At 35.8% G+C, this 17,584-nt stretch overlaps 1 protein-coding gene across 1 annotated transcript in view; it reads left to right on the plus strand.

Moving 5' to 3' along the window:
- Nucleotides 1-17,584, plus strand: part of lrrk1 (leucine-rich repeat kinase 1) — a 151,199-nt gene that overhangs the window by 126,676 nt on the left and 6,939 nt on the right. Inside the window, exons 30-32 of the mRNA XM_073858779.1 lie at nt 4,018-4,135; nt 8,307-8,423; nt 11,934-12,844. Of these exons, the coding sequence (XP_073714880.1) occupies nt 4,018-4,135; nt 8,307-8,423; nt 11,934-12,844 (1,146 nt within the window). The remainder of the gene's footprint in view (nt 1-4,017; nt 4,136-8,306; nt 8,424-11,933; nt 12,845-17,584) is intronic.

Genomic DNA, 17,584 nt, shown 5'->3' on the forward strand with positions numbered 1-17,584 from the left:
TCATTATTGCAGCAACCCACCTGTATTTCAATAGAGTTTTGCATTTGCGTACCGCTAAACTAATGGCTAAGCTGCACTTAACGAAATTACGCTCATATGGCTGCAAATGTCCCATGCAGTATTTCACTTCATTTACCTCATTCACACACTTTCTCTTATTTTTTCTGTCTGTTGGTCACCCTACCCCCTCAAAATCTGTCTCTGTCTGTTCTTTTATATAAATCCTCATTAAAGTCATTCAGGGTCTAATATTTCCAGTTTCCCTCAGTGCTCTTTAAAAAATGACTCATTTAAATATTCATGAGCACATATGTGTGCATATATAGGAGCTCATTACTATGCATGACGGCCCACCAGGTTGACAAATGCAGAGTAATGCAGAGGCAGCGCCTCAGGATGGCTCATCCGATCACTGGCGAGCACAGGAAACACTCTGCTGTTATCTTGCAGCACAGGTGTTTGCAATTACCACTGTTGCCCGTCAGTGTGCCAAACGGAGGAGCCGTTGCTGCGGTGGAGGGGCTTTAATACGTCATCACGACAGGGCTGAAGAAAGAAGGCTTTGTCTCGCATTAATCATGGAGGATGCAATATTACACTGCACCTCTTACCTAGTGCACTACTCTAAACATACAAATACTGCACTTAAATACAGGCACTGTGCTATGACATAAGTAAAGGATAAAGTTATTACTGTCATGAAAATACTGGAAAATTTGGGGATTTTTAATATTGAGATTCCTGGAATGGAAGACATTTTGTAAACGGTAATGGTGCAAGGTAAATCTTAAAGTTAATCTTAAAACATTTTGTCAGTTTAGGATTTTATTTGGAGACACTAATACTGTAAGTACATTACCAGTTAAACGTTTGGACATATCTACTCATTCTGTATTATTTCTACTTACGTTTACATGCATGCATTTGGCATATAGTTTTATTTAAAGCAACATTTATGCAGGGTTTACACCAAACCCGGTAGACGCGGCAAGCGCGAGTGATTTACATGTTAAGTCAATGCAAAGATGCGATTAGCCATCCTGCGGCACGGTAAGCATGGCGCGAACTGAGCGTTGCCACATGAAACACGCAAGTGGTAAAATCTGAACTTCGGCGGATTTCTGAGTCACATTAACCAATCATGACCTAGCTGTTGTAGTGACGTGATTACAGGAAGCGAGCGGAGTGGCGTAGTCTCAGCGGAGTCGCAGAAGCCCCTCCCATGATGCAAATTTTCGTGTGAATGACTAGAATTTCATGCGCGAATGAAGCGAGTGAACTCAAATGTTCAAACCTCCAACTACGAGCGAATAGCGCGTTTTTGCCGCCTCTACCGCAGCTGGTGGTAATGCACCATTACAATGCTATCAATGACCTGTACTTTTGATTGGTTAATTAGTTTCCTGGGAATTTAACTCTTTTTCAGCTGAGGTGTTTCTGTCTTTGCTGGCTTTTTGAATGACTAGACGTACTATAGGCAGTGACATCTCTATCTGCGAGAAACCTGACAAATCTCTGAATCCTGCATAAACGCAGTTGTCTGCGTAGTCGGTTTATTTATTTGCATGTTAACAGGTTTCTAAAATATGCAGATTTTGATAGATGTCTGCTTATTTTGTGCATGTGAACACACTGCATTTACATGCAGAGTCTTACGCCGATTATGCCTAATAAACTGATTATGTGTGGGGTCATGTAAAGACGTAAAACAGTTTTCTTTTATCGTGGAAAGCCCATAAACTGTGTAAGGGAAAAACAATCGGCACAGGTATTTCTTTTTCTAATTACCCCAATTTTGTGTTGCATGTAAACACCTTAACCAGCTTTTTCGCAGTTTTGTTCGTGTGCTCATGTCTCCGGGTGTGAAAGATAAACGTCAGCGCAAAGTAAAGGCAAAGTAATGCATAAAAGTCTACGCTCGATTCAAGCAGTTGGCAGAGAAACGGCAAAAATATAAGCTCATGTTACATTTAAAGGTTTTGCAGATATGAGAAGAGATATAACCAGTGTTGGGGGTAAAGCATTACAAGTAACGTGCATTACTTAATAATATTTCTATTCTAAAGTAACGAGTAAAGTCAAGCATTACTTTTTAAATGTAAACATTAATATTTGAGTTACTTTTTAAAAAAAACTAATGCAAGTTACTTTTCAAATGAATTAATTCTATTTAAAAAAAAAATAATGTACTAAATTACTACTAAACGTAGTCATGTAGAATTACGCACTCTATGCGTGCGAAACTGAGCGGGAACAGTTTAAGTCAGAAACGGAGATGGCAGGCCAGAGCTTGATGTTTTTGCGATGGAAATATGCAATTTCTGAATGCAGAACTTCTCATGGTACATTCCCACCAGCCGCGGTAGAGGCGGCAAAAACGCGATGTTCGCGCGTAGTTGGACGCTTGAACATTTGAGTTCACGCTCCTCATTCGCGTGTGAAATTCTAGTCATTCGAGACATTCACGTGGAAATTCAGGGCTTCTGCGACTTCACTCCGCTCGCTTCCTGTAATCACGTCACTACTACAGCAAGGTCCTGATTGGTTACCGCGTGTACCTCGCGCTTGCCGCCTGTACCGCATCTGGTGTGAACCCTGCATCAGTCATAAAAAACACCTGCAAGACCTGAAAGAGATCAAGCCTCAGCGAAGTAACAAAAAGTAAAGCAAAAGTAACTTAAAAGTAATGTATTACTTCCATAAAAAGTAACTACATTTACATTTAGTCATTTAGCAGACGCTTTTGTCCAAAGCAACTTACAAATGAGGTAAACAATAGAAGCAATTATAGCAACACAAGAACAGCAATGCATAAGTGCACTGGAAATAGTCTCATCAAGTCCAACACAGTATACATAGTCAAGGGTAAGTAACGCAAGTAACGCAATTAGTTACTTTTTGGGGAGTAACTTAATATTGTAATGCATTACTTTTAAAAGTAACTTTCCCCAAAACTGGATACAACAATAAGTTTAAGACAGATTTCCTTCTAGATTTTTGAAGATATATCTGCTTATTCTTTGCTTGTAAACACACTCATTGTTTTAGTCAAGTGTTTTAAGCCAAGTGTTTAGACTGGTCCTGAATAAATGAATATGCACCTGCTATACTAATGAAAGGTGTTTTACTTAATATGTTAATTAAGTATTTACAAATAAATGGAAAAGTCATGGAATTTTAACACTGCGAGAACAAAAATCAAATGATGTCTTCAACACAAAGCAGTAGTGCTGTTTTTAAAGTGTGTAGGGGCTTGACAATATCCTGGAGTTTATATTTTAAGTGCATTAGTGTATGGCGTAAATCAATTTACCTCACAGTCTTTATTTGTCATTGACATTGCCAATTAAATTATTGTGGCTTCATAAGGGCGAGGGAAATACAAGAACGGTTCAGTTTTCACCGTGAGAAGGAGCAATTTAGTACGCTAATTGGATCTAAAGCCACTGTGCCAAAATTATAGGCTGAATATCATTGTGCACTTTGACAGATTGAATCGTTTGGGCCTTGTCACAGTGCGCTGTCAGATTAATGACTTCAGTGATGAAGTAATGAATCAACGTTTCACAAATGAATTAACGTAATATAAAAATCTACAAACCGTATTTGGCCTCCCCACGCCGCAGAAACAAATAGCCGGGCTCCTGTGTAATAGCATTATGTATAATAAACGTTCAAATGACAAACTATTCTGAAATCAAACACCGCCACTTTATTTTGCCTGGAAATCTTGCTTGCATTTCATAAATGTAGGTTTTATAAGACAGACTGTATTTGTACAAAAACACTACAGGAACAAAACAAACTGGGAGCGCAGAGCTTGTGTTATGCGTTGGTGTTAGAGATTAGTTCAAATCCCTTACGTGAAGTATTAAATCTTGTCGTGTGACTCATTGGCATGGCAATGTAACATTTTAGTTGCTGCGTATTCATCTTATTTCTTAAAGTCTCTAGATTTGTAAAAAAACACACACTTTCATCTTGTTCCATTAATTTCCATGTGTGTATGTCCTGCAGGAACTATACCGTGATAAACTTGGCCAAAGGGCAGGTGGAGGTAAAGCGGATGCCATGCCCTGGAGCACGACTCAGCTGCCAGCTGAAGATGGAGAACAGCCTGTGGACAGCCACCGAGGTGGGTCACATACTTTTCTCTGCACGCTTGCTTGCTCGCCGCGTTCCCTTTCACAGCATAGGAATGTTACCACGGCAACAGCATTAATGGATATAAGCTGAGGGCGTTTGGTTCACACAGTAAAGTAGATGCGTTGAAACTTGGTGTCAGACCAAATTTATGTTACCACAGGCTTTTTGAACAAAATGTCAGTGATTTATTGAAGATAGGTCTTCTAGTGTAAAATGTATGTGCTTTGTTATGTAAATGTACATGTATTACAGTACGTGTCTGTGTTAAGGGCTGTTTACATTATAACGATAACTATAACTATAAAATATAGTTTTAAAAATCGATTTATATTAAAGAGAATAGCATCACACACTATAATGATAAAGATGCAATAAACGAAATCATTGGGATCACTTTCTGAGCAATTTTTATTTTTTTATTGATGAACGAAAAACCATTGACAGCCAATTAAATCTATTTGAACTTCAAGCGCATGTGCATTTAAAATGACAGATGACACGGTGGAGAAGCTCATTGCCGAGGTCCATAACATAAAATTATCTCAGGTATCTTTTGCTGATGCAGTTGCTGTGATAATGCTTTTATTATTCTACATTACCTATGTCAAAAGGTAAGATATTAGATTAAACAAACTACTAGATTCACTGTTTAGAGTTACGTGAAACGCCTGCAGGTAATACCCGATGTGTAAATTCAACAGCGTATTTACACATTCAGTGACATGTAAACAAACGGACGTTTTTATTACAGGAAATATGCAATATTAGTTAGTGCCATTCAAGGTAATAGATGTGTACGAGTGTCGCACGCGTGAGCGAATTAACATAAAGTTATCGTTATCGTCTGGTGATGTGGACGCTAATATAGTTAACGTTATTGTTAAAGTGAGAACACCCCTTAGTCTACTGTTTCATTGGGTTTGTTAGCATCTACAATTCTTATTATTGTTCGTTTTAATTAATATTGTTAATATTCTAGCTGAGAGTCAATGGCAGTCTAGGCTTAGCCTCAAGGCCTGGGTATAGTTCACATTTTACAAGTACGCATGGTGTACCGCGTGGACTTTGCGCATTTAATTTTCTTGCGGTAATTAGTTTAGAATTAATACAACTGTACCGTGAGATGTTTACGTGAATTTTTACTTGTGGCGTCACCCCTATAGACATATTTAACTGCTATGTATGGACCCATGTAGGCCAGGAGCAGTATTGCATGCGGCCAATGCCTATGTTTGCGTCCAAGCCAAATGAAGCCTTTGCGTTAGATTGTGCGCGTATACTGGCATACATGTAAAAAATAAACTATACTTCCAGCTTCCGATGTCACGTTCATGGACGTCTGATACATAAGGTATACAAAATTGAATACATATATGGAGTTTCGAAATCGTCATCTGATTGGTTGTATTCTACAGGATTTACAGGAATATCAACTTTACATTTCTAGGACTACCACCAGTATAAACATTTCATTTTCTGATAACATTCGAAAACATTTGGCTTAGAAACCAAATTGAAAAAAAAAAAAACGTTTTTCTGTAACCTTTAATCTTTTACACGTGTAAACCTTTCATTGTAAGACTGCTCACCATTCACCATTTAATTTTTTTACTGTGTTAAGGTTTTTCAAATTTTGTCCAGTTCTCACTAAAATTGGTTCAGATGTTTCTCAGGCCAAGCCTTAAATTAATTTTTTACAATATTATTAATTCAGGTTTGCTATTCCCTCAAGCAAAGGCTTAACCAAGAAAATTGTGCCATTATGGCCGAATAACTCTAAATAATTCCTCTGATTTAGACAGATGATTTGATAGATAATGAACGATAAAGACAATAATTTGAACCTTGTTTTAAACTTGGTTGGTTGTAAGTGATATATACAGTATGCACCTTCACTCTCTCTTTCTCTCTGTGGGTGCATGTGAGTACTGGGATTTCAGCATAACAGGAAATAAACCTGTGAATAAATACACATTTTACACTAACACTAAATAAACTTACCATATACAGTGAATCCTGAGGGCAGATGAAATATGATAAAAAAATTTGCAACACTAAACCAAAAGATGAATACAAAATTGTATTGCTTAAAAATGCATTTACTTTGCCGTCCATAAATAATGATAATGAATTTTTTAGATATCACTCGTGGTGTAGTTGAATATTTTAGTGAATGCAAGTTTAATTTGCGCCGCCGTGATTTGCTTTTATTTAAATAAATCTGTGGCAGAAATTGCATGGTTCATTGAGACCTATTGGAGCTTCAAAAGACATCTATGGCAGATTAATTTAATGAAGCACAGATTTTTGTCCATTAAACTTAAAGTCAATTTCGAGTCCAGTCCAGACAAGTGCTTTACTATAAGTATGGTGTATATAATGTGCAATATTTGCATATATTTTCCATATGGTTAGTAAATGGTACAGTTATATTGTAAAATTAATCATCTTTGTTAAATAATTTTATGATTTAGTGGTAAAGCATTAGGTGAGATCTGAAATCTATATCTAATGATGAACATCATAATATTACTATAATTTAATGTAATACAACAAGAATCATATTACTGTAAAATATAAGACAGGAATCGCTGTTTGAAGAAATATCTAAATATTGGACTAAATATGATCAATATGGCGTGGTTTGAATATAATATGCATACTAATAAATAATACTTTTATTTACGTTTCCTTGTAAATTTATACATGTTTACTTATTATACAAAATAATTAGTCTCCAGTACTTCTTAAGATAAACTTAAGAATATCTAGGTGTACTTAACTGTGCTATTTTTAAACACAATTTATTTCAACAAGGTTGTATTAGTAAACATTAGTAAATGCATTAACTAACATAAACAAACAATAATCTATATAATTTTTTATCTTGTAATAATTCTTGTTAACTCATTCCCCACCAGCCATTTTTTGAAAAGTTGCCCCCTCATCATTTTTTGTCATTTTCACAAAATGCCTTTTTCTTCTAAAATGTTATTCTATAAATGAAGAGTTTGGTTCCAAAACGCGACCCCAGAGGATCTTATGAAAACTTTACATTATTTTACTCAAAGTCAACGAAAATCGAGCGGGATCAAAACATTTTACAGCTGATCGCTGTGAAAATGTAAAGAGACAACGTCAAGTATAACCGCAGCAATGTGTTCTTAATATAACAAAGTAAGTGTTTTGGTTAATGCCATTAATGTTTATTTTTTAATCATTGTATACCACTAGTCAACTAAATAAATATAAAATGGTAAAGATGAATGCACATTTATACATTGATTTAATAGATTTATAGCATTTTGAAATAAAAAACTGTCTGGGATTTATTGCATTTTGTGGAAAAAATTATTCGTTTTTATAATAAATCTTTGAAAATCAAGTTATGGATTTGAATTTTTTTATGTTTTTATAACCTAAAGATGCTATGTGAAAGTTTGTAACAGAAAATAGTGGTTTTCATCTTGTCACTTTCTTGGTATAGAAAACACGTTTTTACCGAAATTTGTCAAAATAGATTTATTGCTTTTTGGAACCAAACTCTTCAAATATATAAACATACAAATATATCAAATGAAAGAACAGAACCTCTGCTTTCAAACAAACAATAAACTAACAAAACGGGGGGGGCTTCATCCTATCTATATTTTTTCTCAGCTTATAAACTCTTAAATATTAGCAAAAAGCTATAATAATTGAATTTTTTAATGTTATTAGTATTAGTAAATGCTAAAATTAACATGAACTAAGATTAATAAATAGAAGCATTGTTAGTTAATGTTAGCTAATGCATTGACTAATTGTTAACAAATACAACCTTACTGTAATCGATTTAACTATTGCTGGTATTTAGTATACTTTTTCAAGTGCACTTCTGAAGTATGAGTGTATTTTAATGAGCATATTTGTAGTATTTCTTTTTAGCCCCGAAATAGCGATGTACTACAAATGTACTTGCTGGTGTTTAGGTATATTTTATCTACATTTAATTATACTTTATTTTACCTGGGATAATATAACACTGCACAGCATGCTATAATGACAGAGCCCAAAACAGAACCAGTGGACGGAGGCAGTTTTTCATTCCCAACCCTTGTAAGTAAGCCAAGCTATTGAATGAAGATGGTTATCTTGATATGTTGTTGATGTTTCTTTAGGAACAGGAAGTCTTTATCTACAGCCTGAAAGAGATGTGTCCCTTGAGTCTCCCTCAGAAAGTGCTCTCTTGTCCATCCGTGGTAACCTGCCTCTTTTTACTGCCCGCCAGGAAAGAGGTCAGTTGCAGTCATTGTCAAGATCTTTCTGCTGAAAATGTTCTTGGCTTGTGTATTTGCTTAAGCTTGCCACAGTTAAAGGAAAGAACAATAGTGAAATATTGTCACTATGTGTTTTTATTTAGGATTTATTACTTTATTCCTTCAAGGCTAATTTCGTTTAGGCATTTAGCAGACGCTTTTTTCCAAAGCGACTTACAAAGAGATCTTGTGAATCTAAAAATATATCCTGTATTACTACACTACAAAAAGCTGTAAGGACATAAGAAATGCATTTTGTTAAAAATAAACTTAAATGCACAATATGTAATTTTTGACGATAAGCCCCTGCTGCAGATAGGAATCTGATAGGAACTGTTCATGGATGATGTAATGAAAAAACGATTGGACCACTGTTAAACGTTCTTAAAGGTGTAAAGCACTCAATTGACACGTTAAAGATGTCACATTGCGTCTCAAAGCGGTAAGCTCCTTAGCAATGACGTGCACTTCTGAATTAGAGGCTATAACGAGACAAATGAGAAAAACCTGCAACAGTAAAAGTGTAAGGGAGACAGACTTACCTTTGCAGTAATATAAAATTAAGATGCAACGCAGCATGATGCATCGAGATATCGGATTGAAATGATACATTGGCATATTAATCATAGAATCAAATCGTGAGACCAATGATGATTCACATCCCTAAAAGACATGCGTCTTTTATTGAAAATGTGTTATTTATTTGGCTGATTTTTTATCCAAGTTAATAACATAAGATACATTAAGTTGAATAAACTTGAATTTTAGTACAGACAACTTGGAAAAAGTAAGTTTACAATATTTCAACTTAACTTTTAAGTCTAAGTAACTTTATTTATTTCAATTATTTAAGTTGCATGAGCTTGAACTTACTTTGGAAGTTGTCTATACTAAAATTAAAGTTCATTCAAACTTAAATAATTGACCCTACTATTTATTTCAAGTTACCCGGACTTACAAGCGTTAGTTGATCATCGTGAACAACTTTTTCAAGTTGTCTGTACTAAAATGTATGATTTTAAACTTTGCAAGTCCAGGTTACTTGAAATAAACAGTTGGGTAAATTATTTAAGCATCACAACAAAACACTTCAAGTTGAAACTACTTAAAATTTTAAGTAAATACAACACAAAAATGTAACTTGCGTGAACAAATATGAAATTGCCCACTGTGACAGTACGTACTGAATTACATACTCAGCGTTAAAACAGTAGTATAAATATGGGTAGTGTGAATGAAATTCACATGTATTACATTTGCAATGTTAATACATCATGTGACACATATGTCATCACTTGGATGATCTTAAATAAGTGCAATTTAACCACAAGGAACTGTTGTTTTCCTTGTGTATTTACTGTATACTTGAATAGAGCTGCATTACCGCTTTTCAAAATTTTTGAAAATGACAACGCCGCCTTTGGGTGACTCCTCTCCCAGGGGCTCGCAGGATAGTAAACTCCATCCATCCATCCATCCATCAAGTGCACATTTCAAACTAACTATTGAAATTCAGACATACCCTACTGCTTTTCGTTAACTGTATAGTATTCAAGTAGGCGATTTTAGACCCAGGTACAGAAACAGAGCATAACATGGACACAACGTCATTGACAGGCATTGCAGTGGGGAGGTGGTAATGAATTTTGGGATATTTTAATGCAAAAATCTTACATGTTGTGCATTTATAGCACTGGACTGGGCTGTTAAATGCTTTATTCTGATTGGTTGAGAAATGTTCCACGGAAATGCATTATTTTTGATAAACGCACACCTGACCTGTGAAATGTCTTTAAATAACCACTCATGGTGTAATGTTACTTTGCTTCACGTCGTGCCGCGTTACCACCTTGGGTGTGCATTATTTTAGAATAATTCAATGACCCTTCATCATTTATTCTTGACTTATAACTTGTAGACCTCGCAGACATGCCTTTACTTATCATTGCACATCATGGGCCTCATTTCTAAAATGCTGCATAGAGAACGTCCTAAATTTATGATCATTTCTGAAAAGCATGCATGTGTGATTCATAAAACGAATGTAAGCATAAAAAATGCATGTATGTATCACTTTCAGATGTGAAATCTATAAATCCCATGTGCATTCATTTGGGATTGGGACTTAAGAGAATTTAGTGCAAGTCATATGGAATAGTCCATAACGACAGCCTTGTTAACCAAATGCTTGCATTGTATAACAACAGTATAGGATTCTGTAGTGTACATAGAAATGTCAAATTACGCAAACATTATTTGAAAAGGTTGCATAATCGCTATCTGTCACCCCTCTATTGTGTGATTGATCCGTGACAGTTCTCTCCCAAACATCCATAGGATTGCATCATAGTCAGAGATCCTCTGGTGTTTGAAGTTACTGTTGTCCAGGTGTTTTGACTCTGCCTCACTTCAATTTGGTCCCAATGACAGATTCAGTCCTTGTTCCTTCTCCAAACACACTCTTATATGAGCCTCACACCCTTTGAAGTGTCCTCAGTTCCCGCAGTTCATTTACTAAAGGTCACTGACAAACTGGTTGTAAACAGCAGTTGTGGAGATTCAGGAAGGAACTGGTTTTTGCCGTCGTGGTTGTTTTAGGGAGGGTTTTTTAGATTTGGCACTTGGACAAAAATGCAAGTGAAGACTAAAATATCCATTTATATGTTTTCTTTGACAGGGTGTTGCTGGGTTAAAGTATGTATTGTTGAACATCTAGTGTAGTTATTCAGGTCAGCTAGATGTGTTTCTTCAATGCTTATGATATTTTGCTACTCACTAACAGTCAACAAGTAGTCCTGTTGACTAGATGAACTGTGCTTGACGGCCATAGACGTATATTTCAATTACTGTTAAAGTGCTCCACTACAGCACCAAACGAAACTAATAGAAGGTACCGTAGTCCCGCCTCAAACTTATCTCATTGGTTGAGCCAGAAGTTGACGTGTTTAGCTGCCTAAACAAAGAAAGTAGTATTTTAAAGGAACCACAGAGCCACAGTGTTTACACCCTTCGGGAAGTCGACCTAAAAATGGTTTACTTACAGTTAGTATTGAGTAGCAGCATGAAGTCTGGTCCACATGCAGCTTATTCTGGCCAGAAACCCTAGGAAAGAGAGCTTGTGGTACCTGTGAAAGGTCAATCTGGTTTGTTGTAGACCCAATATAGTCCGTCTATGAGTAACCCACTTCTAGCCAAAATAAATTCGAATTTGGTTACATTTTGTTTTTGCCAAAATAACTTGCAAGATGTATGATATTCCACTGTGTTAGCAACAGTGATTACAAGGTGTTTGGTTTTGTTTGTTTATTTATTTATTTATTTATTTTTGGCCTATGGTTAGATGTCTATTAAATTTTTACTGAGAGCCAAAATTGTTTTAGCCTAGACGTTTGGATATATGTTTAATATATGGTGCCACTTGCATTCATTTGGATGCCACTGATACTAGCCAATCAGATTGTAATGTTTTCCTTTTGTCTCCTGACGCAGTCTTTCCCGCAGGTGTTTGCGGGCATGTCTGATGGTCTGGTGGCTGTTTATTCTGTGGTAGATGACATGCCAGTTGAGGGGGAAACCTACATCTGTTCACACACTGTCAACAAGCATCTACACGGCATGGACGACGCCGACCTTCGTCAGAGGCCGTACCCTGTCCGAAGCATCGTGCCCGTGCGCACCGGATCGGAGGTGTGGTACACCAACGGTCCTGGATTGCTTGTCATCAACAGCCACAACCTTCAACCCATCTGCCGTCTGGACCCATTTCTCCCACCTTCTAGCATAATCTCCATGTCCACATCCACCAGCTGCTGGGGCGACGAGGTCGTCTGGTGCCTCGACAACCACACCAACTCGCTCCTGATGTATCACGCCGCTAGCTACCAGATTTGTGCCACTTACAACTGTAGCGACACGAACCCTCTGCGCGACATCTTCCCCGTGCAAAGGCCGGCAGGGGTCATGACGTCCGTGACCACTTCTGCTGCTATAGAAGAGCCTCTTTCGAACAACCAAGAACTTGTAACAATAACGGTTACGCACAGCGTCGACGCCGGGACGCAAATCCTCTGCCAGCAGGACTCTCTAGATTACTGCTCAATGACTTCCTCGGGGTTCAGCTCGGAACAGCTGGATCAGATTGGAGATTTGGAGCAGGCCGGTTCAGGTCTTCCTCACATTGAGCGTTCTAGCTCTGGACCTCTCAGCTCCCTGACCAGCTCCAGCAGTATGCCTCTCTCCACAGACTTCGAAGAGACAGACAGGCCACTCGACGAGCTAGCTTCAGTCGAATCGTCACCATCCAGGAGTGCAGCGGATCCAGAACTAACTGCACCAAACATACCGCTCCGAACGAGGGCTGTAAACATAATAGCTGTCAATGGCACCATATGGATTCCTAGGCGTGGAATAAGTCAGATAATACAACTGTCAAACACATTTCTTTTTTTAAATCTTTCGTACAGAATTCCAAGTCTTAAAAGCTAATTTCTTATACTTTCTCACCTGAAATATCTCGGAGCTGTATATATATATATATATATATATATATATATATATATATATGTATACATGTATATATGTATATGTATATGTATATTAAATACATACATGAATGTGTGTGTATTTATATATACATAATAATTAAATACAGCATACACTCATATATTGTGCAAAATATATATATATATATATATATATATATATATATATATATATATATATATATATATATATATATATATATATATATATATATATATATATATATATATATATATATGTATATATATATGTATATATATATATATATATGTATATATATATGTGTGTGTGTGTATATATATATATATATATATATATTATATATTAGGGATGCATATCAATTAATCGCAATTAATCTATAGCAGAATAAAAGTTTTTGTTTACATTATATATGTGTGTGAACTGTGTATAATAATTATGTATATATAAATATGCACACATGCATGTATAATTTTAAGAAAAAAATATATTTATATATTAAGTATTTATATTTATATATAATATAAATTATACATAAATATATAAATGTATATACACATGTAAACATTGCTTAAATATATACATGCATGTGTGTGCATTTAACTATACAAAGTTATTATACACAGTTCACACACATATATGATGTAAACAAAAACTTTTATTCTGCTATAGATTAATCGCGATTAATTGATATGCATCCCTAATATATATAATATTATAATATTATTTTAAAATATTTTTCATGACTCTCCTGTATCTGGGCAAAGATTAATCGCATACAAAATAAAATATTTTTATATATATATATATATATATATATAGAGCGAGAAGTTTTGAACTTTAAAATATCAATTTGTATTTTTGACCCTGTACCTGAAAAGTTGCATGGGTATATTTGAAGAGTTTCGTTGCAAAACGAGATAACCACCGTTTTTTTAATTGTTCAGAAATCTCGTTTTTTGGTTGTGCTTTCCAATTCATTTCAATGCAACTGCAGTTGGTTTGTTTTGATTAAAACCTTCATAACATAAAAAATACAGCTAAGTAGCACCATAAAACAAAATAATAACATGATAACATAATAATAAACATGTTTTGACAAAAATGTTTAAAAATGGATTTATCTCGTTTTGCAACAAAACTCTTCATTTGTACATTTGACCCATACAAAATACATTGTATGGGTTAAAAATATAGATTTTTCTTTCATGCCAAAAATCATTTGTATATTATGTACAGATCATGTTCCATGAAAATATTTTGTAAATTTCCTACCTTAAATATATCAAACCTTTTGTGAGTGAATGCAGCAAAATCGCGATCAAAAGTAGCCACAAACTTTGCATTGCTACCCATTCCTTGGGCATTTCCTATTTAAGTTTGGTTAGTATGTAAAAGCTTACAATTTATTTTTGTGATTCATGTTCACATATGCGGTGGACATTGGTTGTGCTTACCTTTGGTAACTTTTTGAAGGCATCTGGAGTAAAACATCTTAGTAAATGCAAAAGTCCTGAGCCGGAAGTGATGTGATTAGTTTTGCAGAATATAGAAGTTTGTTGCGCAAAACCCCCATTTGGATAAAAGACAAACATTTGTCGTAAATGAAGAGAATAAACATTTCTTCCCATGAAGCAAGTATTGAAACAATATAAACATATTCCCTTTTGTTTTGACTTAGAAGTATAAAAATGTATAAACTTTTAGGAATACTTGATTGTGATTTGTCAGTCATGACATTCACATGTTTGTTATTTCTTCATAAAATCACTAAAACCGATAACAGACTGCTCGCAACATGCCAACATAAACACAAAAACTAAATGTTGCCAAAATATTTCAAAACAATATTTATTGTTTAATTATTTCCTTGTGACAAGCAGTTGTGTAGTCAGCAGGATGTACATCAACGTACAAAAGTAGTTGAAGAGCAAACTGTGGGCAGCCTGTCATCATCCACATGGCTCCATAATAACAACTAATTCTCTGATGGGATTTTTAAAGCTGCCTTTTGCTTTAGGGTGTTAGGGTTTACAACATCCAATCTGCTAATTTTAGTGCTAGAACTATGATTTATTGATCATTGCCCTCTAATTTTAGGTTTTACACACATGATTGGTTAACAGGAATGTTGTTACAGGATCAAGAAAGAAACTTGCCTGAAAAATTTACGTTCAACTAACATTCAATTAAAGACTTTGGACAGAAATTTAAGTGTGAAGTTTAACATCAGAAGTACACATTAAAAATTAAAGCCACTAACCTAGGTGTTTCCAGCATTCTGGTATCCCCAGAATGTGTCTGTAAAGTTACAGCTCGAAATACACCACAGATCTTTCATTATACGATGTTGAACATGGCCATTTGTGGCTGCAATGAAAAATGCGCTGGTTTTGTGTGTGTCTCTTTAAATGCAAGGAAAGCTTCTGTTCCCCTCCCTTAGAGCCCTGCACGGGCCAAAAACTACACCCCTAACCCGGCCCTGGCCCGAAGTGTTCAAGCCCTAACCGACCCCAGCCCGACAATGCCTGCAATTTTTTCAGCCCGAACCCGACCTGACCCGAGACCAATATCAATCACTTTTAAGCTCTCTCTGACGCGCGCGCTCTATTTCTCTCGGACGCGCTCAAACATAATAAGAGGTGAAGTCTAGCTTTAGCCTACAGAAATGCTTATTGCTTTAATGTAGGGAGTTATAATAGTTCATTGTTCACAGTTCATATTTATGATCTTATAGTCCATTTGAAAATGTTTGTACGAACTCACTGTATTCTTCAGAAAAACACTTAATAACTTATCTTCCCTTACCTGTCGCAGTTCAGTGTGCAATTAATTAGTTAATTTTTAAAAGTGTGCGAGGTCCGTGCACGTCCTCCGCTAGCAACACAGAAATAGCAAAAAACGCAAACGGCTAAACGAGCATTAAATATTAATATGACGTTGATTTTTTGTTTTTATTAATTTATATTCACAAAACTTATCAACAAAACATAGATTAAAATTAAGAGACAAATTATATGAAACGAAATCCATTTTAAAGTAGCAAGAGAAACTTAAATTAAACTCGAGAATAATGTCTGACCCATTACAATTCTCCCTTCATATTGACCTTTACAACGCCCTATATGGCATTTAAAATTACGGTCTATCTTTCGTAATAAGCTAACTAAATTTAAACAAAACATAAACAACATTACAACAATATTCAAACCCAACAATACTCAAACATAAATATAAAACAGACATTATCTATGAGAATACATAAAACAATCTGATATAGCGTTTATAATAGCTGGTTGGTAGATGTTTACTATTTTTGGCAAAACCTCCGTTGCAAACCTCCATTTACCTGAATAAAAATAATTTTTACTTTGAAAATGATGCGCTGTCACATTAACATGAGCTGTTCGTTTACATAAGACTCCATCTACGTTCATTTACACTGCAGCGCAACATCTGAGTTCTCAAACTAAAACAGGGTCTGCAGCATTTGCGAACGAATTCGTTTATGAAGGTCGAAAACGGTGGTGTAGTGTAAATAAAAGGCGTAAATGTAGCAAAAGTAACGCATGTTAAAGGATAAACGCATTAATGTAAACATAGCCTCAGATGCGCGCTGTCTCTGCTACACACGCAAACACACACACACACAAAATGAGGAGAGACGCTAAAATAAGCCCGACCCGAGCCCGGTCTGTAAAAAAATGGGCTTAGCCTGTCGGGCCCCGACGGGCTTGCAGGGCTCTACCCTCCCTGTATGCAAAGTATGGGGTAGAGCGCTTACACATGTGCTTTGGACTACATCAAAACATGTGTCTGGCAAAAGGTTGAACTACACGCTCAAAAGGCTATGGTTGGGGCATAATTAATGTGACATCACATTGATAGTGGAGGGGATCCTCAACAGCCTGTTTTGTGAAACGGTACGTTCACACAGGGCGTAAGCGTTAATGCTTCCCATTCACTTTTAATGGGTGACGTCCAGTGTTGGGGAAAGTTACTTTTAAAAGTAATGCATTACAATATTAAGTTACTCACAAAAAAGTAACTAATTGCGTTACTTTTCATGGAAAGTAATGCTTACGTTACTTTTTAGTTACTTTTGCGTTACTTTTTCTTTGCTGAGGCTTGATCTCTTTCAGGCCTTGCAGGTATTTTTATGACTAAAAGTTCTGCATTCAGAAATTGCATAATTCGTCACAAAAATGTCGAGCTCTGGCCTGCCATCTCAGTTTCTGACTCAAACTGTTCCCACACAGGCGTGTACGCAGAGAGTGCATAATGTGACTACGTTAAGTTTAATTCAGTATATTTTTTTATCAAATTAATTAAACTAAACAAGTAACTTGCATTACTTTTTTTAAAAAGTAACTTAAATATTGATGTGAACATTTAAAAGTAATGCGTTACTTGTTACTTCAGAAAAGTAATATTGTGTAATGTGTAATGCACATTACTTGTAATGCATTACCCGCAACACTGATGACAGCATGCGTTGCCGAACTGAATTTTGGATCCGTCAGCCCCGCGTCAATACTGTTGCTCATGGCAGATGTTGAAAATTTCTCAACTTTTCAAGCGGCAACACGTGTGTTGCGCCTTTTTGATTGGCTGTTGGC

The sequence above is a fragment of the Misgurnus anguillicaudatus genome, chromosome 21 (genome assembly GCF_027580225.2).
Source record: "Misgurnus anguillicaudatus chromosome 21, ASM2758022v2, whole genome shotgun sequence".
NCBI lineage: Eukaryota > Metazoa > Chordata > Actinopteri > Cypriniformes > Cobitidae > Misgurnus > Misgurnus anguillicaudatus.